Source organism: Jaculus jaculus, chromosome 15 (genome assembly GCF_020740685.1).
Source record: "Jaculus jaculus isolate mJacJac1 chromosome 15, mJacJac1.mat.Y.cur, whole genome shotgun sequence".
Taxonomy (NCBI): Eukaryota; Metazoa; Chordata; class Mammalia; order Rodentia; family Dipodidae; genus Jaculus; species Jaculus jaculus.
The window spans coordinates 7,261,381-7,284,839 of NC_059116.1; the positions used below are offsets into that span (position 1 = coordinate 7,261,381).

At 46.8% G+C, this 23,459-nt stretch overlaps 1 protein-coding gene across 1 annotated transcript in view; it reads left to right on the forward strand.

The window, feature by feature from the left end:
• LOC101598862 (tumor necrosis factor receptor superfamily member 11A) overlaps window positions 1–23,459 on the forward strand; it is a 65,596-nt gene that overhangs the window by 23,272 nt on the left and 18,865 nt on the right. Inside the window, exons 2-5 of the mRNA XM_012947945.2 lie at window positions 8,821–8,902; window positions 10,121–10,246; window positions 14,633–14,776; window positions 21,919–22,012. Coding sequence (XP_012803399.2) covers window positions 8,821–8,902; window positions 10,121–10,246; window positions 14,633–14,776; window positions 21,919–22,012 — 446 coding nt within the window. The remainder of the gene's footprint in view (window positions 1–8,820; window positions 8,903–10,120; window positions 10,247–14,632; window positions 14,777–21,918; window positions 22,013–23,459) is intronic.

A 23,459-nucleotide genomic window follows, 5' to 3' on the forward strand; every position in this document is an offset into this window, starting at 1 on the left:
CAGGAATTCACTCTGTAGTCTCAAGATGGCCTTGAAGTCTTGGCGATCCTTCTACCTCTGCCTCCCTCTGCTGGGATTAAAAGTGTGTGCCACCACACCTGGCCATTAATTCTTTATTCAAAAAAATTTTATTATTGAGAGAGGAAGCAAGAAAGAAGCAGAGAGAGAGAGAGAGAGATAACTGGGTGCACCAGGGCCTCCAGCTACTGCAAATGAACTCCAGACAGATGCATCACCTTGTGCATCTGTTTTTATGTGGGTACTGGGGAATTGAACCTGGGTCCTTCGGCTTTGTTGGGAAGCACCTTAACCATTAAGCCCTTCACCTTATTCTTTTATAAAAAATATTTTATTTATTTATTTTTAAAATATATTTAATTAATTTATTTATTTGAGAGAGACGGCGCGCCAGGGCCTTCAGCCACTGCAAAGGAACTCCAGACGCATGTGCCCCCTCATGCATCTGGCTTACATGTGTTCTGGGGAATTGAACCAGGGTCTTTTGGCTTTGCAGGCAAATGCCTTAACCGCTAAGCCATCTCTCCAGCCCCTTATTTATTTACTTATTTATTTATTTTTATTTATTTATTTGTTTTTTGGAGGTAGGGTCTCACCCTAGCCCAGGCTGACCTGAAATTCACTATGTAGTCTCAGGGAGGCCTTGAACTCACGGCGATCCTCCTACCTCTGCCTCCTGAGTGCTAGGATTAAAGGTGTGCGCCACCACGCCCGGCCTTTATTTATTTGAAAGAGAAAGAAAGGGAGAGAGAAAGAGAGAGAATGGGTGTGCCAGGGCTTCCGGCCACTGCAAACAAACTCCAGATGCTTGCACCCCCTGGGGTGCTAACACGGGTCCTGTGGATTAGAACCTGGGTCCTTTGGCCTTTCAGGCAAACCCCTAACTGCTAAGCCATCCCTCCAGCCCCTGAAATATGTTATTTTTATTTATTTATTTATTTGATAGAGAGAGAAGGAGGGAAAGAGTGGGCACACCAGGGCCTCTAGCCACTGCAAACGGACTCCAGACACATGTGCCACCTTCTGTATCTGGCTTACATGGGTCCTGGGGAATTGAACCTGGGTCCTTTGGCTTTGCAGGCAAACGCCTTAACTACTAAGCCATGTCTCCAGCCCCTCACCTTGTTCTTTAAGATGGGGTCTCTTACAGAACCTAGAGCTCCCTAATTTACTGCAGTACCTGGTCCTTGGGTCCTTCCATCTCTGCCTCATCCGTTCTGGTATTCCAGGCACAGGGTGCCATGCCCAGCTTTTATGTGGGTGCTGGGGATCCAAACCAGATCCTCATACTGTGTGGCAAGCACTTTACGCACTGAGCCATATCCCCTCCCCTCTTATTTTTTTGGTCCTCATATTGTAGAAATGTAACACGAGGCAATGAGGCATTCTTTTGTCCAAACCAAACTGTAATCCCCATCGTAAAAGCTGCCTGAGCAGGGCTGCGAGATGACCCAGCAGGCCAGAGCCCTTGCTGGGCATGAAGACTTGAGTTCGATCCCCTGCACCCACGTAAAGAGCCGGGCGTGGTCACTCACGCCTGTGACCCCAGTGCGGAGGACAGCAGAGACAGAGGGACTGCTGGGCCTCGCTGGTCGGTCAGTCCAACTGAAAACCGTGAGCATCAGGCTCGGTGAGAGATCCCATCTCAGGGAAAATAAGGTGGAAGAGGGACACAGGAGGACACCAGCCCTGGCCTTCACCTACACACATTCCCACGTAGCTGCACGGACAGGAAGTCTCTTGTATTTCCTCACAAACACACGCACAAAATAAAAAAGCACAAGAAATGGGAGTGTCGGTTGGATAGACTTAGCTTTTAATTACACCTTCGGTTGGTGTTGCAGTCAGGTTTGCATCACCGGCAGAAATCATCCGACCAAGAGCAGCTTTTGGGGGAAAAAATGGTTTATTTTGGTTTACAGACTCAAGGGGAAGCTCCATGATGGCAGGGAAAATGATGGCATGACGTGAGGTGGACCACAGCAACTGGAGAGTGTGCCCAACACTGGCAAGGGGACACTGGCTATAACACCCATAGCCCGCCCCCAACAATACACTGCCTCCAGCAGGTGTTAATTCCCAAATCTCCATCAGCTGGGAACCTAGCATTCAGAACACCTAAGTTTATGGGGACACCTGAATCAAACCACCACAGTTGGTGTTCGTTTACGTCTAGGGACAGATGGTCCGAGGGAAATAACCTCAGCCAGGCGTGGTGGTGCATGCATTTAATCCCAGCACTCGGGAGGCAGAAATAGGAGGATCATGGTGAGTTCAAGGCCACTCTGAGACTACAGAGTGAATTACGGGATCAGCCTGGGCTACAGTGAGTCCCTACCTTGAAAAAACCAAAAAGTAAATAAATAAAGAGAAAGAGAGAGAAATAATGTCAGTGTGAGATGGACATTTTGTGGAAACTCTTCATATCCAGGGACACAGGTGACCTGGTAATTTATCTGTATTATATTCCGCATAAGCTCCATCCCCAAAGCGGCTTTCTAAAAAGAGATTTACCAAGGGCAGCAGGACTACTACGTTAAGTGTTATTTTCCTCTTAAAATGCTTTCTCTTGTAGGCAAGACCTCATCCTCGTCCAGTTCTGTTATAACACTCAGAAACTTGATACCACCCTTTCTGAAATTATGACCAAATTCTCAAATGGAGTCCTGGGTGACATTTTATACAATATCATCTATGGAAAATCCCTCATTTGTTCTCCTGGGTGAGGTTCTGTCACTGGATCTGACAGAAGGAGACAAGTCTCTGTCCCTTTTGTTCCAAGCCAGTGTGAATTTTCAGTGAAGCAAGAAAGTAACTGTAGAATCCAGAAAGACTTTCCCTTCAGTGGGGCTGATTAACAGCGTGAGAATAGGTATTGAAGACAAGCTTCCCTACAGCATTCTAAATGCAGATCCATGAACCTTAGCAGCAGAAGCAGTGCAATTCTTTAGCATGTGTCTTTTCAGAACGAGGCCCTCTGCAGAGGGATATAAATCCGCAGAGTTTTGTCAATACTTTATTTGCAATTTATTATGTCTGCCTTCCCTCTCAAAACCATGCACAGGCTGCAGATATACTTACTGGAGAGGATTCTGTCAGCTGTTTAAAGAAACACCAGCCTGTATGTCCTGAAACAAATGTACACACACACCTAGAACACCAGTTACCTAAGGGCAGGGTGGGAGGCTCGGGAGAAGTAGGAGTCTCCTTCAGATACGCTGTTGCACCCCCTGAGTTTTGCATCACATATCTGGATTCCATCTTCAAGAAACCCTCATTTTAAAAGGTGTTTTTGGGGCTGGAGAGATGGCTTAGTGGTTAAGGCGCTTGCCTGTGAAACCTAAGGACCCATGTTGGACCCTCCAGATCCCACAAAGGTGAGGCAAGTACAAAGTCACACATAACCACTAGATGGTAAAAGTGTCTGGAGTTCAATCGCAGTGGCCCTGACACACCAATTCTCTCTCTCTCAAAAATAAAATTAAAAAATAAATAAATAAATACAAAGTTATTTCTGGGTGGAAGAGATTGCTCAGAGGTTCAGGTGCTTGTCTGCAAAGCCTAAAGACCCAGATTCAATTCCCCAGGACCCACATAAAGCCAGATGCACAAAGTGGCACATGTATCTGGAGTTCGTTTGCAGTGGCTAGAGACCCTGGTGTGCTCATTCTTTCCCTCTTCCTCTCTCTCCCCTTGCAAAATAAATAAAATATGCTAGATGTGGTGGTGCATGCCTTTAATCCCAGTGCTCAGGAGGCAGAGGTTGGAGGATCACCGTGAGTTTGAGGCCATCCTGAGACTACATAGTAAATTCCAGGTCAGCCTGGGCTAGAGTGAGACCCTACCTTGAAAAACCAATAAATAAATTAATTAATTAAATATGGCACATGATAAGATTTTTTTTTTTAAGTTAGCTCTGCTTTATTTGCTTCATAGATACCGCTGTGTTTCAAAAACCACAACTCTTACTTTAGAAGTAAACAAGTCTATCTTAAAGGTGAGCTAGAAAAATATCTTAGTCAGGGGCCAATGACGTGGTTCAGTGATTAAAGGTGCTTGTTTGCAGAGCCTCTTGGCCCGGGTTCAGCTCCCTAATACTCACGTAAAGGTAGATGTACAAAGTGGCACATGGCTGTATGTTCACTTGCAACGACAAGAGGCCCTGGTGCACCCATTCTCTCTCTGTGTCTCATAAAGGGACATATAAAAATTTTGATAAATATCCAGAAAACTAGAATGGGAAAAACTCATCTCAGCCATCGCAGGTCTGCCTTGGTACCTTGTGGAGAAAGAGAGGCAACGTTACAGTGAGAACAGTCGCCCCGCTAGCTGAACATCGGCAGCTTACTGTCTGCCACTTCCCAGGGTTTCCTTCTGTCACATTTAATCGGGGACATGCTTTCGTCAGGCCAGGCCTTCCTTTAGTGGCATCACCCAACCAACCACTCGTCCATCGGGGGCACTTGATGGTGGGGCTGGAGCCAGACCTCAGATCCGGCGCCTGGCGCAGAGGGCAGCAGCCGGCCGCGGGGAGCATCTTGAGGAGGCCGGCGCCACGGCCATGTGGACAGGGCGGCCCGTGCTAACACGGCGAGGTCGGCGACAGAATCCTGTAGGCAGGAGGGGAGACCGTTCCTGGAAAGGTGGATAAGTGCTTGCCACCTTTATGTGAGCTCCTGGGCTCAGATCCCCGGTACGCATGTAAATGCCAGGTGGGTGTGGCAGCTGTGATCCTGGAGCTCAGATGGGGGACCCCACTGTGAGCTGGCGAGCTAGAGTAGAGGGATGTAGGTTAGGCGAGAAACCCTGCCTCAGTAAATAAGGTGGGAGCTGGCCGGAGAGATGGCTTAGTGGTTAAGGCATTCGCCTGCAAAGCCAAAGGATCCCGGTTCGACTCTCCAGGACCCACGTTAGCCAGATGCACAAGGGGGCACACACGTCTGGAGTGCATTTGCAGTGGCTCTGGCGTGTCCATTCCCTCTCTCCCTCCCTCTTTCTCAGATAAATAAATAAAGTTAAAAAAAAAACAACAAGGAGCCGGGCGTGGTGGCGCATGCCTTTAATCCCAGCACTTGGGAGGCAGAGGTAGGAGGATCACCGTGAGTTCAAGGTTACCCTGCGACTACATAGTGAAGTCAGCTTGGGCTAGAGTGAGACCCTACCTCAAAAAAAAAAAAAAAAAAAAAAAAAAAAAACAAGGTGGGAACAATCAAGATGGGCACCTGTGGCAACCTCTAACCTCCACATGCATGTGCACACACATGAATGTGCACACGTGGGAACACACGCACACACACACACACACACACACATAAGCACACCCCATTAAAGGAAGTCAGATTGGGTGGGACAGGAACCCATATATCTGCTCACTTACACAAACACGGTGACCTCCAAAGGCTGGGCCTGGAAGGCCCCCGGGGCACCGTGGCATGGAGTTTCAGCACGGGATAACAGGAAACCAAGCCCAAACAGGCAGACTCAGGAAGGACAGGGTCTGGAAGTCAGGCACCAGGAAAGAGCCCATCCAGCCTGCAGGACCCATGCACAGGTCCCTAAGTGCCCAGGGGACTGGAAAGCACTACAGGCTGAAGTGTGCACACTGGATCTACCAGTAGTGACCAACGTAGAGTATTGCACACGCAGCAGAAAACCAGGACATGGATGTGGACGTAGAGCCTGGGTCTGAATGACATCAGCACGGGCGGGTGGGGGGGAGCTGAGAAGCTGCAAAATCCTCTAAGAATGGACTTTTCTTAGGACAGAGGGTCTCCAAAAGCACAGAGAGAGAATGCTGAGGCAGAACCAGGAAGGGAGGGGAGGAGGGACAATAGAGTCACAGTTTGTCTTCTGAATGTGTGGGCACAAAGAGTTTTCCAGATTCAAAAATAGTTACTACCAAGCCAGGCATGGTGGCACATGCCTTTAATCCCAGCCCTCAGGAGGCAGAGGTAGGAGGGTCCCTGTGAGTTCGAGGGTACCCTGAGAATACAGACTGAATTCCAGGTCAGCCTGGGCTAGAGTGAGTCCCTACCTCAAAAAAAAAAAAAGTTATTACCAAACCACATTCTGTGTGTGTATAAATATATGTATATATAAATGTTGCCTTTTAAGTTGTCTGTATATAGATATTAAAAAAATTATGGATTTGTAAGCAGCGACAGAGACTGAGAGGGAGGGAGACTGAGAGAGAGAATAGGCTTACCAGGTCCTTCTGTCACCGCAAACAAACTCCAGACACGTGTGCCACCTTGTCTGTCCAACTTTATATGAATACTGGAGAACTGAATCCAGGCCACCAGGCTTTACAAGCAAGTGTCTTTAACTGCTGAGCCATCTCTCCATCCCCTTATAGATTTTTAAGATATGGTTTCATGTAGTTCAGGCTACCCTCAAACTCACGAGATAGCTGCGAGTGACCTTCGATTTCTGATCCTCCTACCTCCACCTCCTGAGTGCTGGGATTCCAGGCTTGTATCATCACGCCCGGCTTCTGCAGTGCTGGGAATTGAACCCAGAACCTCATGTCTGCTAGGCAAGCATTCTACCAACTGCGCTCCATCCTCAGACTTATTTCTGCTCTTTAACAAATGTGCAACTCCTTTAATCCTGGCATTTGTGAGGCAGAGGTAGGAGGATCACCGAGAGTTCGAGGCCTCCCTGAGACTACATAGGTCAGCCTGAGCTAGAGTGAAACCCTACCTCATAAGAAAAAAAAGATGTGAAATTGTTCAGCTCTGTCAAGTGCACATGTCAGTTTCGGGGTGAAGAAATTGCTCTAGGGCCTGGAGAGATGGCTCAGCAGTCAAAGGCACTTGCTTGTGAAGACGGTCAACTTGAGTTCAGTTCACCAGCCAGCCACATAAAGCCAAACGTGCATTCAATTACAGCAGCAAGAGATTCTGGCACACCCACACATGTGTGCAAATTAATAACTACATAATGAAATAAAAATGTTCTAGAATTAGACAGCAGTGTACAGCCATGGAAACATAGTAAAAACCACTGATCATCTATAGGAGATTATGTTTAGGGTAGGCATGTAAATGATTATCATAATTTTGTTTTGGTTTTTAAAAAATTTTTTTGTTCATCTTTATTTACTTATTTAAGAGCAACAGACAAAGAGAGAAAGAGACAGATGAGAAAAAGAGAGAGAGAGAATGGGCGCACCAAGGCCTCCAGCTACTGCAAACGAACTCCAGAAGCTTGTGCACCCTTATGCATCTGGCTAACGTGGGTCTTGGGAGATCAAGCCTCGAACCAGTCTCCTTAGGCTTTACAGGCAAGCTCTTAACTGCTAAGCCATCTCTCCAGCCCTTGTTTTGGTTTTTTGAGGCAGGCTCTCCCTGTAGCCCATCTGACCTGGAATTCACTATATACTCTCAGGGTTGCCTTGACTCTCTATAATCCTCCTACCTCTGCCTCTTGAGTGCTGGGACTAAAGGCATACACTACCATGCCCAATTTAGGGGAGGAAAAAAACATAATATGTCTAGGTGTAAAATCCATAGTAATCCAAAAGCTTAGGGGAAACTAAAAGGTATAAGGATGGATCACTGACCGTCTGTCTCACAGGTAGGTCACAGAGTGGGTTTGGAAAACAGAAATTTCTTTCTCCTGTGGGGGGGGGGGGAAGAGGTGTGGACCCCTGGGTTAGAGCTGGATGGGTTGAGAGCATGCAACCACGGCCTGCGTGGAAGTGAACGGTGCACACGTTAAGTGAGATGATGCTCAGTGGGCGTATGCCAGGCTTGGAGCCCAAGGCACAGCCCATGGCATCCAACATCGCTTCTAAGCAGTTGCTTCAGGCCTTCTGCCAAATTCCCCTAAAAAGCACCTTTCTCTGTGTGTCACCCAGGCTGCGTGTGAGCTTATCTGTCAGAAGCCATCGCTGGGGCATGCCCACAGATCCTCCCTGCATGGCCCTCGGCGTGCGCATGCGCGCACACATCCTAAGGCGCAGATGCTCGCCGTTGCTAGATGACGTCCGCACCCGCCACACCCAGTCTGGCCACTTGCCTCCGCCTGTCCTTCTTCCAATGGCTACGTAGACCCTGAGAAAGACCCAACTTTCTCCTGGCTGACAGCCTTGTAAGAGTAGAGAGAACAAGGGCTGGAAACATGGCGCATTGATTAAAAGTGCTTGTTGGCAAAGCCTGCCAGCCTGAGTTGGTTCCCCGGTACCCATGTAAAGCTGGATGCACAGTATGGTGCGTGTATCTGGAGTTCATTTGCAGTGACAAGAGTCCCTGGCACACTCATAATTTCTCTCTCTGTCTTTCTCTTTCTAATAAGTAAATTTTTACAAAAGTTTTTTTTTTTTTCGAGTGAAGGTCTCACTCTAGCCCAGGCCCACCTGGAATTCACTCTGTAGTCCCGGCATGGCCTCAAACTCAAAACGATCCTCCTACCTCTGCCTCCCAACTGCTAGGATTAAAGGCGTGCGCCACACCTGTACACACATGCTTTGTGTGTCACTTAATGTAGCACTCTCCTGCATGCATCTGGAGTTCATTTGCAGTGGCAGAAGTCTCTGTTGCACCCATTTTCATTCTCTCTCTCTCCTTGCATATGCAAAATAAAAATATTTAAAATGTCTAAACAACTGCCAATCCCTGTGCCCAAAATTCTGTGCCACGTGTCTTTAGGGGGAAATGGGCTAGCCTCAGGAAGGTGATGGTTTGAGCAGCTTCTGGTATTTTGGTGCGCTTTTTAGAACTACAGTTTAGCAGTTCACCATTTGTGTTTTCTGGAAAGAACCCGTGCATCCTGTCTACCTGATGGCAATTTTCTTTTCAGATGACCTTGCAATTCACTCCTCCGTGCACCAGCGAGAGGCATTACAAGCATCTGGGGCAGTGCTGCAGCAGATGTGAGCCAGGTACGCCTGCTCCCGCTTCCCTCCCATCCCTTCCAGCGTTTACCGATGCTGCCTTTGCATTTCTGGTCCTAACAGATGAAAAGGAAATTTCATACACTGATCATGGTAGTGGCAGGTAATACTCTCTGACACCCAGAAGACAAAACCCTTTCCCTCTGTAGATAACATCACCTCAACTTCAAAAGCAATTTCTGCTCCTTAATCTGTACTGAAACACAATTTTCCAAAACACTTTTTTTTTTTTTGAGAAGACAAGGTTTTCCAAACCATATATATTTAACACTTTATGCTTCAAACTTTCCAAATGTGAACTGTAGTTCTTCCTTGAAACTGTTTGCACAAAAATTTTCTTCTGGATTAACCACAGAATTGTTACTACTGAATTGTCTACCCCTTGTCAGACCTTCTCCCACAGACCAGTGGAGTCACAATAGTGGGGGAGGCAGCCCAGAGTGTGGCCAGACAGCCCCTGTGAAGTCCTGGTCCCTTAGTCTTTGCTCTTTCACTTTTCTACAGAGGGAAAGAAAAGATGGGGTACCTTAGAGCCAAGACCTTGAGGATTTTTCAGTTGTAAATAGTTCTTAGATGTGCAGAGCCAATATGCAGTGATTATTGTTTCAAATGTGTACATGTGTATGTGCGTGCACACATATGTAAGTATGTGACTCCTGGTCAAACGACATTAACCATGAGTCCATTGTGCATGCAGAACACAGAAATCCAACCCTCCCTAAGTCTGTTCCAAGTTCCCTTCAAGTTCTGCTGGGCCTAGTTTAAGCCCAGAGTTCCAGTTCCCAGTTGGCAGGGCACTGGAGTGCAAAAAGTCAATTGATCTTTTATTTTGAGAAGTTAAGGAACGGCTAGAGACACAGCAATCCCAGAACAGGATATTTTAGCCGATGGGGAGACCTGGCAAACCCAAGGCTCTGTGCTCACGGTCCAGAATAGCTCCATTGCATGTATCATGTTGCCTTGATAGGGAGCGGGGGCTTCCTGGGACCCTGGCCATGTAGAGTGGACCACAGGCTGCGGTTTATTTCTTTGGTGCTGGGGATTGTACTCAGGACCTCACCTATGCTGAGCACTCACTCTTCTCCCAAGCTGGACCTCTATCGGTGCATTGTGAATTTGTTGCTGGTTTGTTGTCGATTCGTGCATTTGTTGTTGTATTGTATTGTTTTTGATTGGTACGTGGTTTTCTCCCCTCCTCAATTTAAGGAAAATACATGTCTTCTAAATGCACTACTACCTCTGACAGTGTGTGTGTGCCCTGTGGCCCCGATGAATACCTGGACACCTGGAATGAAGAAGAGAAGTGTTTGCTGCACAAAGTCTGTGACACAGGTGTGTTTGTCGCCTGACACGAGGCCTGGTCCCCCGTGTCCTCGCTGTCCCTTGGGTCTCTTCTATGTAAACATTTTTAGATATGTCCAGTGCTGTCTCTTCTGACCAAGTTTTTCTTTTTCTTACTTTCATTGGGAATTTTAATATGTGAGCATACTGAAATTTTGTTGTGTTCCCATCACATTATTCTCTTAATGTCCCCTTCTCCTGCCCCCACTCCTCTCTCTAGTTCTTCCCCTGTTTTTTTAAAAAAATATTTTATTTTTATCTATGTATTTGAAAGAGAGAAAGAGGGAGAGAGAGAATGGGCACTCCAGGGCTTCCAGCCACTGCAAAGGAATTCCAGATGCATGCGCCACCTTGTGCATCTGGCTTACGTGGGTCCTGGGGAATCGAACCGAGGTCCTTTGGCTTTGCAGGAAGGTGTCTTAACTGCTAAGCCACCTCTCCAGCCCCCTTCCCCTGTTTTGTTGTCTCATTCCGTTGGCCCTCCTCCGTCCTTGCTGTCAGAGTGTTAATGGCTCAGGACAGCACAGGTCTTGTGTGGCTCTCTGTAACCTCTGGGGTGATGAATGCACCAGCCAGTGCACGTCGGGGGAACGAGGCTCCAGAGAATGTCTGCCCACCCTGTGGCTCTTACAGGCTCTCCGCTCCCTTTTCCAAGATATTCCCTGAGCCTTGGAGGCCATGATAGAAATCTCCTTCAGTGCTGTGTTCTCAACAGCCTCTTATTCTCTGCTTTCATGAGCTTTAGGGGTCCTCACGCCATCTCCAGAGAGCAGGTTCTCTGTAGCCGCGAGAGCAGCACTGGAATTCCACAGTGCTTCCTCTGCAGTGCTCCCTGGACCCTGGCTGATCGAGATGACGCAGCCAGTGCTAAGAGAACGGGGCGTTCTCTTCTCATCTTGATGAGTCTCAGGTCTCCCCAGCATTCATGTGGTTTTCTATACCCAATTTAGAGCTTCTGCATGCATTGTTTTGTTTATTATTTATTTACTCTCCACCACCCCCAGGCATTTTCACAGGTTCCCATGTTAATAGGCATTTCCTGTCAGGAATTGTCAGTGGCGTTTTCTACAAGATTTTTTTTATCTTATTTTTATTTATATTTGAGAGAAAAAGAGGGAGAGAGAGAGGAGCAGATAGAGAGAGAATGAACTTCAGAAGCATGTGCGGCCTCTGGCTTACGTGGGTCATATGAAATTGAGCCTGGGTCCTTTAGTTTTGCAGGCTAGCTCCTTAACTGCTAAGCTGTCTACCCCAGCCCTCTACAAGAATTTCTGGTTGCTTTTAGCATATTTTATTTAGTGACCTCAACCGGCAAGCTAGTGCTAAGGAGACTTTTGCTACTGGCTTAATCTTATAGGCTACCCCTCCACACACATCATTAACTAGAAATAAGAAATAAATATCTCATTGTTTCTTTTTTTATTTTGGGGGTATTTTTGAGGTAGGGTGTCACTCTAGCCCAGGCTGACCTGAAATTCACTATGTAGTCTCAGGATGGCCTCAAGCTCCCAGCGATCCTCCCACCTCTGCCTCCCGAGGGCTGGGATTAAAGGCGTGCGTCACCACGTCCAGTTTAGAAATAAGTGTCTCTTAGCCCCGTCATTTGACTAATGTGTTAGCGACAGCTGGCAGTTTGGACTGGAGAAAGTAACATGGAAACTCCATCGGGTAGGAGCGTCTGGCATCTGACCCAGTCTTTTTTTCTTTTTCTTTCCCATTGCTTAGCAGTGACCTTGACTCATCACCATCTCCTGGAAATAAAGATTCATTCTGTCTGCTGCCAGCATCGCTTGAAGCCTAACATTGAGCACCTTATAAAAGTTTCTTTTTTTTAGGCTGGAGAGATAGCTTAGTGGTTAGGGCGCTTGCCTGCGAGGCCTAAGGACTCACGTTCTGACTCTCCAGGCCCCACACAAGCCAGAAGCACAAGGTGACACAAATGTGCAAAGTCACACGTGCACCCAAGGGGGCCCATGCAAGCCAATCCTCCCCCCTACCCATAAAAAAGAGCAGTCTGTTGAACTTGCCTTAAAAAAAGATTTCTTTTAATTATTCACCACGCCATTCATTTGAGTGGGATCTTGGAAGTATTTAGAGTCTATCAGAGAGGTGACATGGGTCCATGTATGTTGCCATGTGTTATGTACATGTTCTTGGAGCTAAAGAGTGGACCTGGCTTGGTCAGCTAGCACAGGGACTTCTCTAGACTCAACATCCCAAAGGCTTGAAAACAGGAACTGTGACTTGAGACACTGAAGGAAGAAACAGGCCTCTGGTTTGTCTCTTTGCCCCTTGGGATCCCTACATATCAGCAGGAAGACAAGGGACAGGGCACACTTGGATAACCCCAGGGAGTTGGGGTGCTTCAGGGGCTCCAGATCCATTTAAAAGAATGTGGTTTGTACGCTAGAGAGATGGCTTAGCGATTGCCTACAAAGCCCAAGGACCCATGTTCAACTCCCCAGGTCTCATGTTAGCCAGACACACAGGGTGACGCAAGTACAAGGTCACACATGCGCACAAGGCGGTGCACATGTCTGGAGCTCAACTGTAGTGGCGGAGTCACTGGTGTGCCAGTTCTCTCTCTCTCTCTCTCTCTCTCTCTCTCTCTCTCTCTCTCACACACACACACACACACAAATAAATAAATAAAAAGAAATAAGCCAGGCATGGTGGCACATATCTTTAATACCACCATGAATTTGAGGCTGCCCTGAGACTGCATAGTGAATTCCAAGTCAGCCTGGGCTAGAGTGAGACCGTACCTCAAAAAACCAAAATAATAATAATAATAATAATAATAATAATAAAATAAAAGAACGTGGTTTGCGTCACATGTGCATACATACCTGTACTTCGTACTCTTGATTTTCCTGCTTGGAGTAACTGTGTTCTATTTTTTAAAAATATATTTTAATTTATTTATTCGTTTGTAGGAGAGAGAGAGAATGTGTGCAGCAGGTCCCTGCTACTGCCACAGACTCCAGCTGCATGTGCCACTTTGTGCATCTGGTTTTACGTGGGTGCTAGGGAATCAAATCTGGGCCAGCAGGCTTTGCAAATAAGTGCCTTGGACTGCTGAGCTATCTCTCCAGCCCAACTGTGTCCTATTAAGTCACTACAGACTGTGTTAGCAAATCCTGAACCACCCTTCCTAGGGGGAATATAGGCCTTGGTTCCTGCAAGCCCTTGGCCGTGACATTTTCATCAACGAAGGACACCTACCCTTGTCTCCTGTGGCCTCTGTGTTCACTTGACACCTGTTGCTGACGTATTGACATTGCCCTCACAGGTGTGATGCCACGATTCACACCTACAGCAAGCTTATTTCACACAGGTGTGCTCTGTGGAAGGCATATCACAGCCTTCTTGAACTTAGCTGGACAAATGGGGTCATTTTAAATAGGGACATCGTCAAATACAAATGCAAAAATGAGAAAATGTGGCACTGGATAGCCTTGCACAGGACATCCCTCTGTGCTTAAGGGCACAGCTCGGTTGTAGGGTGCCTAGCTAGCATGCGTGAGGACCTAGGTTCAATCCCCAGTGCTCCAACATAATAATAACAACAATAATTAACAATAATAACATAAAGGAGGCAATTCTTGTTTGCTTTGTGAGAGCTGAAACAAGAAGACAGAGCTCCTGGTTCAACCTGTGGCCCCACTCAGAATTCATATAGTTCTGTGCGTGAACGCAAATATCTGCCAAAAAAAGCTACCAGTGTTGACAAGATTTTGGCAGATGGGGAAACTCACAAATAGGAATTTGTAGAACAATATTGATTCGCGTATTGAGCCCATGGTTCACAAGGGATACATTCCTATGTCCCAGTATGCCAGAAAATCTAGAGGAAGCCAGGAGATTTGCAGTAAACAGACAAGCATTTTTCTACGTGTTATGGGAAAAAGAAAAAAAAAAAACCTAAGTGAATGGAGAGATGGTTTCCCAAGCTTGTGTTCCTCCGGGCCTTGGCTTCGTCCCCCTAGCTGGCCATCTTGAGACCCTGTATCCTAGAAACCCTGGCCTCTTAGATCCAAACTAGGCTTAGCACTGACAATATTTAACATATTCAGATTTACCCCAAATCACAGAGATTGTGCACGGTTAGCTAGCTGTGCGTCCAAATCTTCAGGCAGCTTGGGTTTCTGGGCCCTCAAATCTTCCTTCTCCTGCAAAGGAGGAGGGGAGCGCACACAGCCTTGCTGGCGGGGTGCGGAAGTGCAAGCGAGGAGGAAGCGAGCAGTTCCCCAAACCCGGCGCCGCCAGGGCCCTGAGTCACCCCGCGAGGGCCCCGGGGCGCCGGTGGCGGGGTGTCGGGCCGGGCCTGCTGCCCCCCGCCGGCCGCTGACCCGTCTCTTCTCTTGTCCCCCGCAGGCAAGGCCCTGGTGGCCGTGGACCCCGGGAACCGCACGGCGCCGCGGCGCTGCGCCTGCACGGCCGGCTACCACTGGAGCCAGGACTGCGAGTGCTGCCGGCGCAACGCCGAGTGCGCGCCCGGATTCGGCGCCCGCCACCCCCGTACGCGTCCCTCCGTCCGTCCGTCCGTCCGTCCGTCCGCTGCTGCCCCGCCGCCGCGCAGTGCGGGCGCAGGAGGGGGACCGGGAGGGGGCGCGGGATGCACCCCCAGCCCGCCTCGGGTTGACACAGCCCAAGCGCCCCTGCCCCGCCTCGCTCTGGCAGCCGCGCTCCGTCTGCGAAACCTCAGGGTCCTCCAAGCAGGGAAGCTCAGCTCAGGGAGCCTTTTTTTTTTTTTTTTTTTAAATGTGCATTAGCTTTCGAAAAATACATCCACCTCTGGGCATTTGTAAGCTATAGCTACAATTTTTTTTTTTTTATGAGTTGCTAAGACTTGTAATAGAACTTAAAAATCGTCCCTGGAGTCTAAAAGCATACAGCACTTTGATTCCCACCATCATCCGTTTAAACGTGGGATGGTTGGAAATTTCACACAGTTCTTTTCGTCCCTTTGGTTTGTAGCCGTCCGCCCTCCCCACAGAATTTCATCCTGCTGTCTTTACTCTTGGAACGGTTTTCCTAATCACCTTTCATATTCCTTCATATATGTGTATATGAATATATATATATATATACATATATATATATATACATATATATATATGTCAGATAGATAGATAGATAGATATCCTGCGGGAGAGATGATTCAGTGTGTAAAGGGCTTGCCTGAACCATGAGGACCTGAGTTCAAATCCCCAGCCCCATGTAAAAGCCCTGTCCAGGGTGCGCGCCTGTGATTCCAGCTCTGATTCCTGGGGTTTAATGACTAGTCTAGCACAATGGGTGGGCTGTAGGCTGGGGACAGACCCTGTCTCAAAAAAAAGAAAAAATCAGGTGGAGAGGGCCAGGGGCCTGAGTCGATGTCAACCTCTGGCCTTCTCTCTCTCCCTGTCTCTCTCTCTCTCTTTTTCTCTCACACACACCTACCCATACCCATGTATGCTTATACATGCACACCATACGTGCGTACACTTGCCAAAAATAGTCACCTACTTGAAATCTCAGTTTTTAAAAATTTGACTCGTTTTCAGGGTTGAAAGCAGTTTTTTTTCCTGGATCGGGTTGACACATGTGTCACTGCCCGCTTGGTAGAAATGCTGTCCTGGATGACCGTAGTAAAAGTTAAGCTTTTGCCCTTCACGGCGAGGGGGATGGGTCCTTGTGTTTGTGCTCATGGCTGAATATCACTCCTGCTAAGCAGGGACAGGATGCAACATCAGCTGTTTCTACTTTCTGTCATTTTTGGTTTTTTTTGTTTGTTTGTTTGTTTGTTTTTCAAGGTAGGGTCTCACTCTAGCCCAAGCTGACCTGGAAGTCGCTATGTAGTCTCAGGGTGGCCTTGAACTCATGGCAATCCTCCTACCTCTGCCTCCCGAGTGCTGGGATTAAAGGTGTGTGCCACCACGCCTGGCTTTTTCTTTCAACACCTCCTGAGTTGCATGTCCTTGGTCATGTAGCGGTGACGTGACATCTGCAGTGACTCTTAATGATCTCCCATCTGAGGACACCATCACGTCCTTCTGTTTTGTTGAAAGTAAAGAAACAGAAAACCTTTCAACTTACGAAATTATTTCTTGGAGCCAGTCGCCTGCCCGACTTCTAGGAAGCATTACAAAGCCGTTATTTTTCAAGACACAACAAATGATTATTTATGCTTGCTAAGTTTCTACTCAGAGGCGCTTTGCAGTGAGATGGCCTTGGGAGGGTCAAAAATATCTGTCATCTGAATTCCGAAGGAAGACAGTGTCTGTGAGTCCAGCCAACACAGCCAGGCCTTGGGGTCAGGTGCACTGAGTCATCCCCACATGCTTTCTCTTGGAAAAAGTCCCATTCAGTCTTTAATGATCAAAAGCAAGCATGTGAAGCCGGGTGTGGTGGCACATACCTTTAATCCCAGCACTTGGGAGGCTGAGGTAGGAGGATCACCATGAGTTCAAGGCCAGCCTGAGACTACAGAGTGAATTCCAGGTCACTTTTGGCTAGAGTGTGACCCTACCTCGGAAAAAAAAAAGAAAACAAAACAAAAAACAGCAAGCGTGTGTGTCCCGGCCGTCTTCCTCTGGACTTTGATTGTGGGACAGACGAAGCCAGGCCCTTTGCGTGAGCTCGCCGCCTGCATGGCGCCCGCTGCTGGCTGCCAGCTTCTGTCTGGTGTTCTCTGTCCGTTCATTTGGGAGAAGGATGCTTTTTTTTTCCCCCCCACAGGAAGTAGACAGAGGGATAAGGTAGACGAATACATTTTTCATTTTCTCCTGGGCCTGGAGATGTTGCTCAGCTGGTAGAGAACCCTGGGATTGGGGCATGGAGTGGTGGCTGACACCTGTCATGTGGGCTCTGGAGAGGTAAAGGCAGGAGGATCACGAGTTCAAGGTTATCCTCTGAGCAGATTTGGAAACACCCCGGGATATGCGAGATTCTGTCCCAGAAACAAAATGTGAAGACCCCATCAGTCCCACCTGGTAATATACTTGAATTCAGAGCAGCTCACCTAGTCCCAAGTATGCTGTTTTTTTTTTTTAATTTTGTTGTTGTTATTTATTTATTTGAGAGTGACAGAGAGAGAAAGAATGAGAGAGAGAGAGAGAACGGGCACGCCAGGGCTTCCAGCCACTGCAAATGAACTCCAGATGCCTGCACCCCCTTGGGCGCAGGCATCTTGTACATCTGGCTAACGTGGGTCCTGGGGAATCGAGCCTTGAACCAGGGTCCTTAGGCTTCACAGGCAAGTGCTTAACGGCTTAGCCATCTCTCCAGCCCAAGTATGCTGGTTTTTAAAAAACATTTTTATTTATTTACAAGCAGAGAGAATGGGCACCCCAGGACCTCTTCCTACTGCAAAGAAACTGTAGATGCATACGTCACTTTGTGCATCTGGCTGTATGTGGGTACAGGTGAATCAAATCTGGGCTGCTAGGCGTTGCAAGCAGGCATCTTTAACCATCGAACCATCTCTCCAGCCTCCAAATATGCTGTTTCTTTTCTTTTTAAAAAATATTTTAGGGGCTGGAGAGATGGCTTAGCGGTTAAGCGCTTGTCTGTGAAGCCTAAAGACCCCGATTCAAGGCTGGATTCCCTGGTACCCACGTAAGCCAGATGCATGAGGTGGCACATACATCTGGAGTTTATTTGCAGTGGCTAGAGGCCCTGGTGTGCCTATTCTCTCTCTCTTTCTCTCTGCCTCTTTCTCTCTGTCTACCTGTCGCTCTCAAATAAATAAAAATTTAAAAAATTTTAAAAAGTCAGAGCTGGAGAGATGGCTTAGTTGTTAAGGCATTTTCCTGCAAAGCCAAAGGACCCAGGTTCAATTTGCCAGGACCCACGTAAGCCAGATGCGCAAGGTGGCACATGTGTCTGGAGTTTGTTTACAGTGGCTGGAGGCCCTGGTGCGTCCTCTCTCTCTCTCTCTCTCTTTCTCTCTCTCTGCCTCTTTCTCTCTCATTCTCTCAAATTAATTAAATTAAAAAAAGAAACTTCACAAAAATATAAAAAATAATATATTTCATATTTATTGAGAGAGTATGTGGGTGTGCCAGGGCCTCCAGCCACTGCAAATGAACTCCACATGCATGTGTCACCATGTGTATCTGGCTTACGTGGGTTCTGAGGAATCGAACCTGGGCTATTAGGCTTCTCAGGAAAGCACTTAACCACTAAGCCATCTCTCCAGCCCCAAATATGCTATGTCTATGGCCACTTTTTGCCCTCAGTTGCATGGGAAAAGTGCAGGTGGAGCTGGGTGCTAAGTGCAGGGCTTTTCTGTAGCAGTGTCTCAGCCTGTGGCTCTGCTTGGAATTGCCAGCCTTTGGCTCCTAAGATTTGGGGTGGATTCGGAACGTAACTTCTTTTGTAGGTAGAAGGAGCATGACTGTAAGAGGAAGAGAGGAAATGAAACCTTCCTAAGGCTTCCGGCATCCCCTGGGAAGTCAGGCACGTGCAAGTGAATGCCCTTGAACGCTCGTGTGTCTGGCACTTGGGAAGCTGCTTTGTATTCGACAGCTTCTGAGAATCTTCCAGATTGTGTCCATCTTTTACAATATATTTTTATTTTTCCATTTGCAAGCAGAGAGTAATAAAAGAGAGATAGGTAGGTAGAGAGAATGAGCACACCAGGGCCACTTTGTGCATCTTGCTTGATATGGGTACTGGGGAATTGAGGTCAGGTCACTAGGCTCTGAAAGCAAGTGCCTTAACCACTGAGCAATCTCTTCATTCCATATCCATCTTTTTGTAAATATTTATTTATTTGGGAGAGAGAGAGAGAGAAAGAGAATGGGTGCGCCAGGGCCTCCAGCCACTGCAAACAAACTCCAGACACATGTGTCTCCTTGTGCATCTGGCTTATGTGGGTCCTGGGGAATCGAACTGGGGTACTTTGCCTTTGTAGGCAAGTGCCTTAACCATTAAGCCATCTTTCCAGCCCCTGTATCCATCTTTTCAAATGCTGTTTGAAATCATGTGAATTAGTTGATGTTACTATCCTTTGTGACTAAAATTCAAAGTAAATCACTTTGCTCAATCAAGGGATGGGTGCCTAATTTATTGAGCCAAATTACAGAAATCAAGCATGTAATCCCTATTTGATGTAGACAAAGAATTTTTTATTTCTTGTTCTAGGGTTTATATTCGTGAAAATAAGTAACAGAGGTGCTACTAATTTCAAGAGTAATCTGTGGTCTTGGCACCAACCAGTGGCCCAATTATGGTTTTACAAAGTAGCCAAAATCCTTCATTGGCCTACCAAGGGGTTATGGTCCATTGCAATCAAGATAATAGAGAAGGGAGCTGGAGAGATGGCTCAGCAGTTAAAGGCACTCGTTTACAAAGCCTGACAGCCAGGATTCGATGGCCCAGTACCCACATAACGCCAGATGCACAAAGTGGTGCATGCGTCTGGAGTCTGCAGTAGCAACAGGCCCTGGTGCACCCATATTTTTTCTCTCTCTCTTCCTGCTTGCAAATAAAAAGAAAAAAGAAAAGAAAGAAAGGTAATAGACGTTGAAAAGGAGAGACATCTCTTGCTGTGGCTTAAGGCAGAGCCCAACAATCTGTCCCATTACTTGCATTTATAAAGATTAATCTGCCGGGCGTGGTGGTGCACGCCTTTAATCCCAGCACTCGGGGGGCAGAGGTAAGAGGATCACCGTGAGTTCAAGGCCACCCTGAGACTACAGAGTTAATTCCAGGTCAGCCTGGACCAGAGTGAGACCCTACCTCGGAAAAAAAAAAAAAAAAGATTAATCAGCTCCCAACTCCAAGTATTTGTTTTACAACAGCCTTTGTGCTGCAAGTTGTGTCAATGGAGATCACAAGGCTGCAAGATGTAGGATATGCACTGTGTGGCCCTTTATAGAAAAACTGGAAAAAGGGGCTGGAGAGATGGCTTAGCATTTAAGGCACTTGCCTGCAAGGCCAAAGGATCCTGGTTCAATTCTGCAGGACCCACGTTAGCCAGATGCACAAGGGGGCGCACACGTCTGGAGTTTGTTTGCGGTGGCTAGAGGCCCTGGTGCGCACTTTCTCTCTTTGTCTCTCTCTCAAATAAATAATTTTATTTTTCAAAAAGAAAAACTTGAAAGAAATGTACAGGGATCCTTTAATTGAGAACTTTTTGTTGTTGTTGTTGTTTTGAGGTAGGGTCTCACTGTAGCCCAGGCTGACCTGGAATTCACTATGTAATCTCGGGGTGGCCTCGAACTCTTGGAGATCCTCCTACCTCTGCCTCCCAAGTGCTGGGATTAAATGCATGATCCACTATGCCCAGCTGAGAAAACGTTTTTCACGCTACTGTTTGGACTGGTGAAATCAAGCTGATCAATCCATTGTAAAAACATACCATAATTTATCCAACAAGTCCCCATAGATAGTTACTTCAGCTCTCTTATGTTTCTTGCAGAAATAAATGTTGTAGTGAATCATGTTATATACAGGTCGAGTATTCCTATATCTAAATGTTTGGGGCCAGACATGTCTCAAATTTCAGATTTTTTTTTAGTGTTTGGAATATTTTTAGATACGTAATGAGATATCTTAGAGTCAGGACAATACATTTCTTTTTTTTTTTTAATATTTTATTTATTTATTTGAGAGTGACAGAGACAGAGAGAAAGACAGATAGAGGGAGAGAGAGAGAGAATGGGTGCACCAGGGCTTCCAGCCTCTGCAAACGAACTCCAGATGCGTGTGCCCCCTTGTGCATCTGGCTAACGTGGGACCTGGGGAACTGAGCCTCGAACCAGGGTCCTTAGGCTTCACAGGCAAGCGCTTAACCGCTAAGCCATCTCTCCAGCCCAATACATTTCTTATAAAGACATTAAATGACACTGATGAAGGAAAGGGGAAACAGAGGTACTTGGCAAAAAAAGAAGAAAGAAAATAAAAAGAAAGAAAACAGCCAGGCGCTATAGAGATTGCTCAGTGGTTAAGGCACTTGACTGCAGAACTTAGGATCCTGGTTCAATTCCCCAGAACTCATGTAAAGCCACAGGTAGTGCATGCATCTGGAGTTCATTTGCAGTGGCTGGAGGCCCTGACATGCCCATTCTCTTTCTCTGACTCTCTCTCTCTCTCTTTCTCTCTGTCTCTATCTCAAATAAATGAATAAAATAGAATTTTTTTTTTGTTTTTTTTTTGTTTGTTTGTTTTTCAAGATAGGGTCTCACTCTAGCCCAGGCTGACCTGGAATTCACTCTGTAGTCTCAGGCTGGCCTCGAACTCATAGTGGTCTTCCTACCTCTGCCTCCCGAGTGCTGGCATTAAAGGTATGTGCCACGACACCTGGCAGAAAAATTTTTTAAAAAACAGCCCATGATAAACCCCAGCAACACAGACAGCCAGACTAGGAAATGAATAAAATAGTGTGTTGGTCCCTAGGACAATGGTTTTGAACAGTGAAGGATTGGGACCCGAGCTGGCCTAGCCTGGACATCAGATACTGGGCATTAGTGGCCTGGCATGGAGCCAGTTAGTATCTGAACACAATTCTGTCACCACCTTTTATCCCCTGGGTGGCGGGGGTGGTGCTGAAGTCCTGGGACAGAGGTGGGCACTCAGGCGTGGGGGAAAACAGATTGAAGGGGGAACCCCGTACTGACAGATCTCTAAGTGTCCCTGATTTTTGTCTTTTTTTTTTTTTTTTTTTTTGACAGTGCAGCTCAACAGGGACACAGTGTGCAAACCTTGCCTCGTGGGCTACTTCTCCGACGTCTTTTCTTCCACGGACAGATGCAAGCCGTGGACCAAGTAAGGGGCGGTGAAGGAGCCAGAGCAGTTGTTCACTTAGAGATGTGTCATCTGTCACCGGCTTGTCTGGGTGGAAAATGGGACGAGTTTGTCCACTTAGCTTCCTCTTGGAAAAAGTCTGTCAAGCAATGTGGGAAAATAAACGAGCTAAACCCATTCTTCATGCTAATGTGACCCGGGCTCTGTGTTACTGACGCTCAGAAATCTATGACTTACAGCTCAGCCGCCTTTCCCGTTTTCTAACCTTACTTGGTTGAAAATTAGATTTTTTTTTTTTTTTGTGGTTCTGAGGATGGAATCTAGCACCTCCAAGTATCTAGGCACACCCTCTTACTGCTGACCTATAGCTCCATTTGGACATAAGGCATATGTGGTCACGTATAGCCCCTGCCTTCCCCAACTTCACAACATCGCTGTTTCTTCATCTGGAGATCTGCATGTCTCTGTGTGTTGTGTGTCTGCATATAGAAGCGTCTTGTCTATATGTTTGCACGTTGTAAACACCCTGACTTCCTTTTTTTTGTTTTGTATTTTGAGGTAGGGTCTTACTCTAGCCCAGACTGACCTGGAATTCATTATGTAGTCTCAGGCTGGCCTCAGACTCATAGTGATCCTCCTGCCTCTGCCTCCCTAGTGTTGGAATTAAAGGCGTGCACCACCACACTTGGCCTTTGTGGCTCTTTATAACTACTCACGTATCTCATTGTGGAGGTGCCCCATAATTTGTTTAGTAACTTCCCTGTTGATAGTTACTTATGTCATCCTGGGTTTCCCACAGTAACAAATTTTATAATGAATATATATATGGTTATATACAGGGGTGAGTATACTTTTTTTTTAATGCTTGGGAGTGTGACTAGGGGGATGGTTCAGTGGTTAAAGGCACTTGCTTGAAACCTGTTGGCCCAGGTGCAATTCTTCAGTACCCACATAAAGCCACATGCACAAAGTGGTACACGATCTGGAGGTCATCTGTGGCATCTAGAGACCCTGGCCCATCGATATCCCCCCACCACACACACCATCTTCCTGTCTCTCTCTCCCTCCCATCCTCCTCACAAATATAAATATAAATATATATATATATATATATATATATTTTTTTTTTTTTTTGGTTTTTTGAGGTAGGGTCTCTCTCTAGCTCAGGCTGTCCTGGAATTCACCATGTAGTCTCAGGGTGACCTCCAACTCACAGTGATCCTGCTCCCTCTCCCTCCCGAGTGCTAGGATTAAAGGCGTGTACCCCCACGCCCAGCTCTAAATAAAAAATTTTGAAAGATGCTTGAAAACTGCTTGGGACCAGAAATGGTTTGTTCATATTTCAGAGTCTGGAATATGTTCAGATACATACAAAGATTTCTTGGTGAGAAAAGCCAAGTCTAAACACAAGATTCTTTTGTGTTTCACATTTATCTTATACACATTGGCTGGAGGTAATGCTAGACAA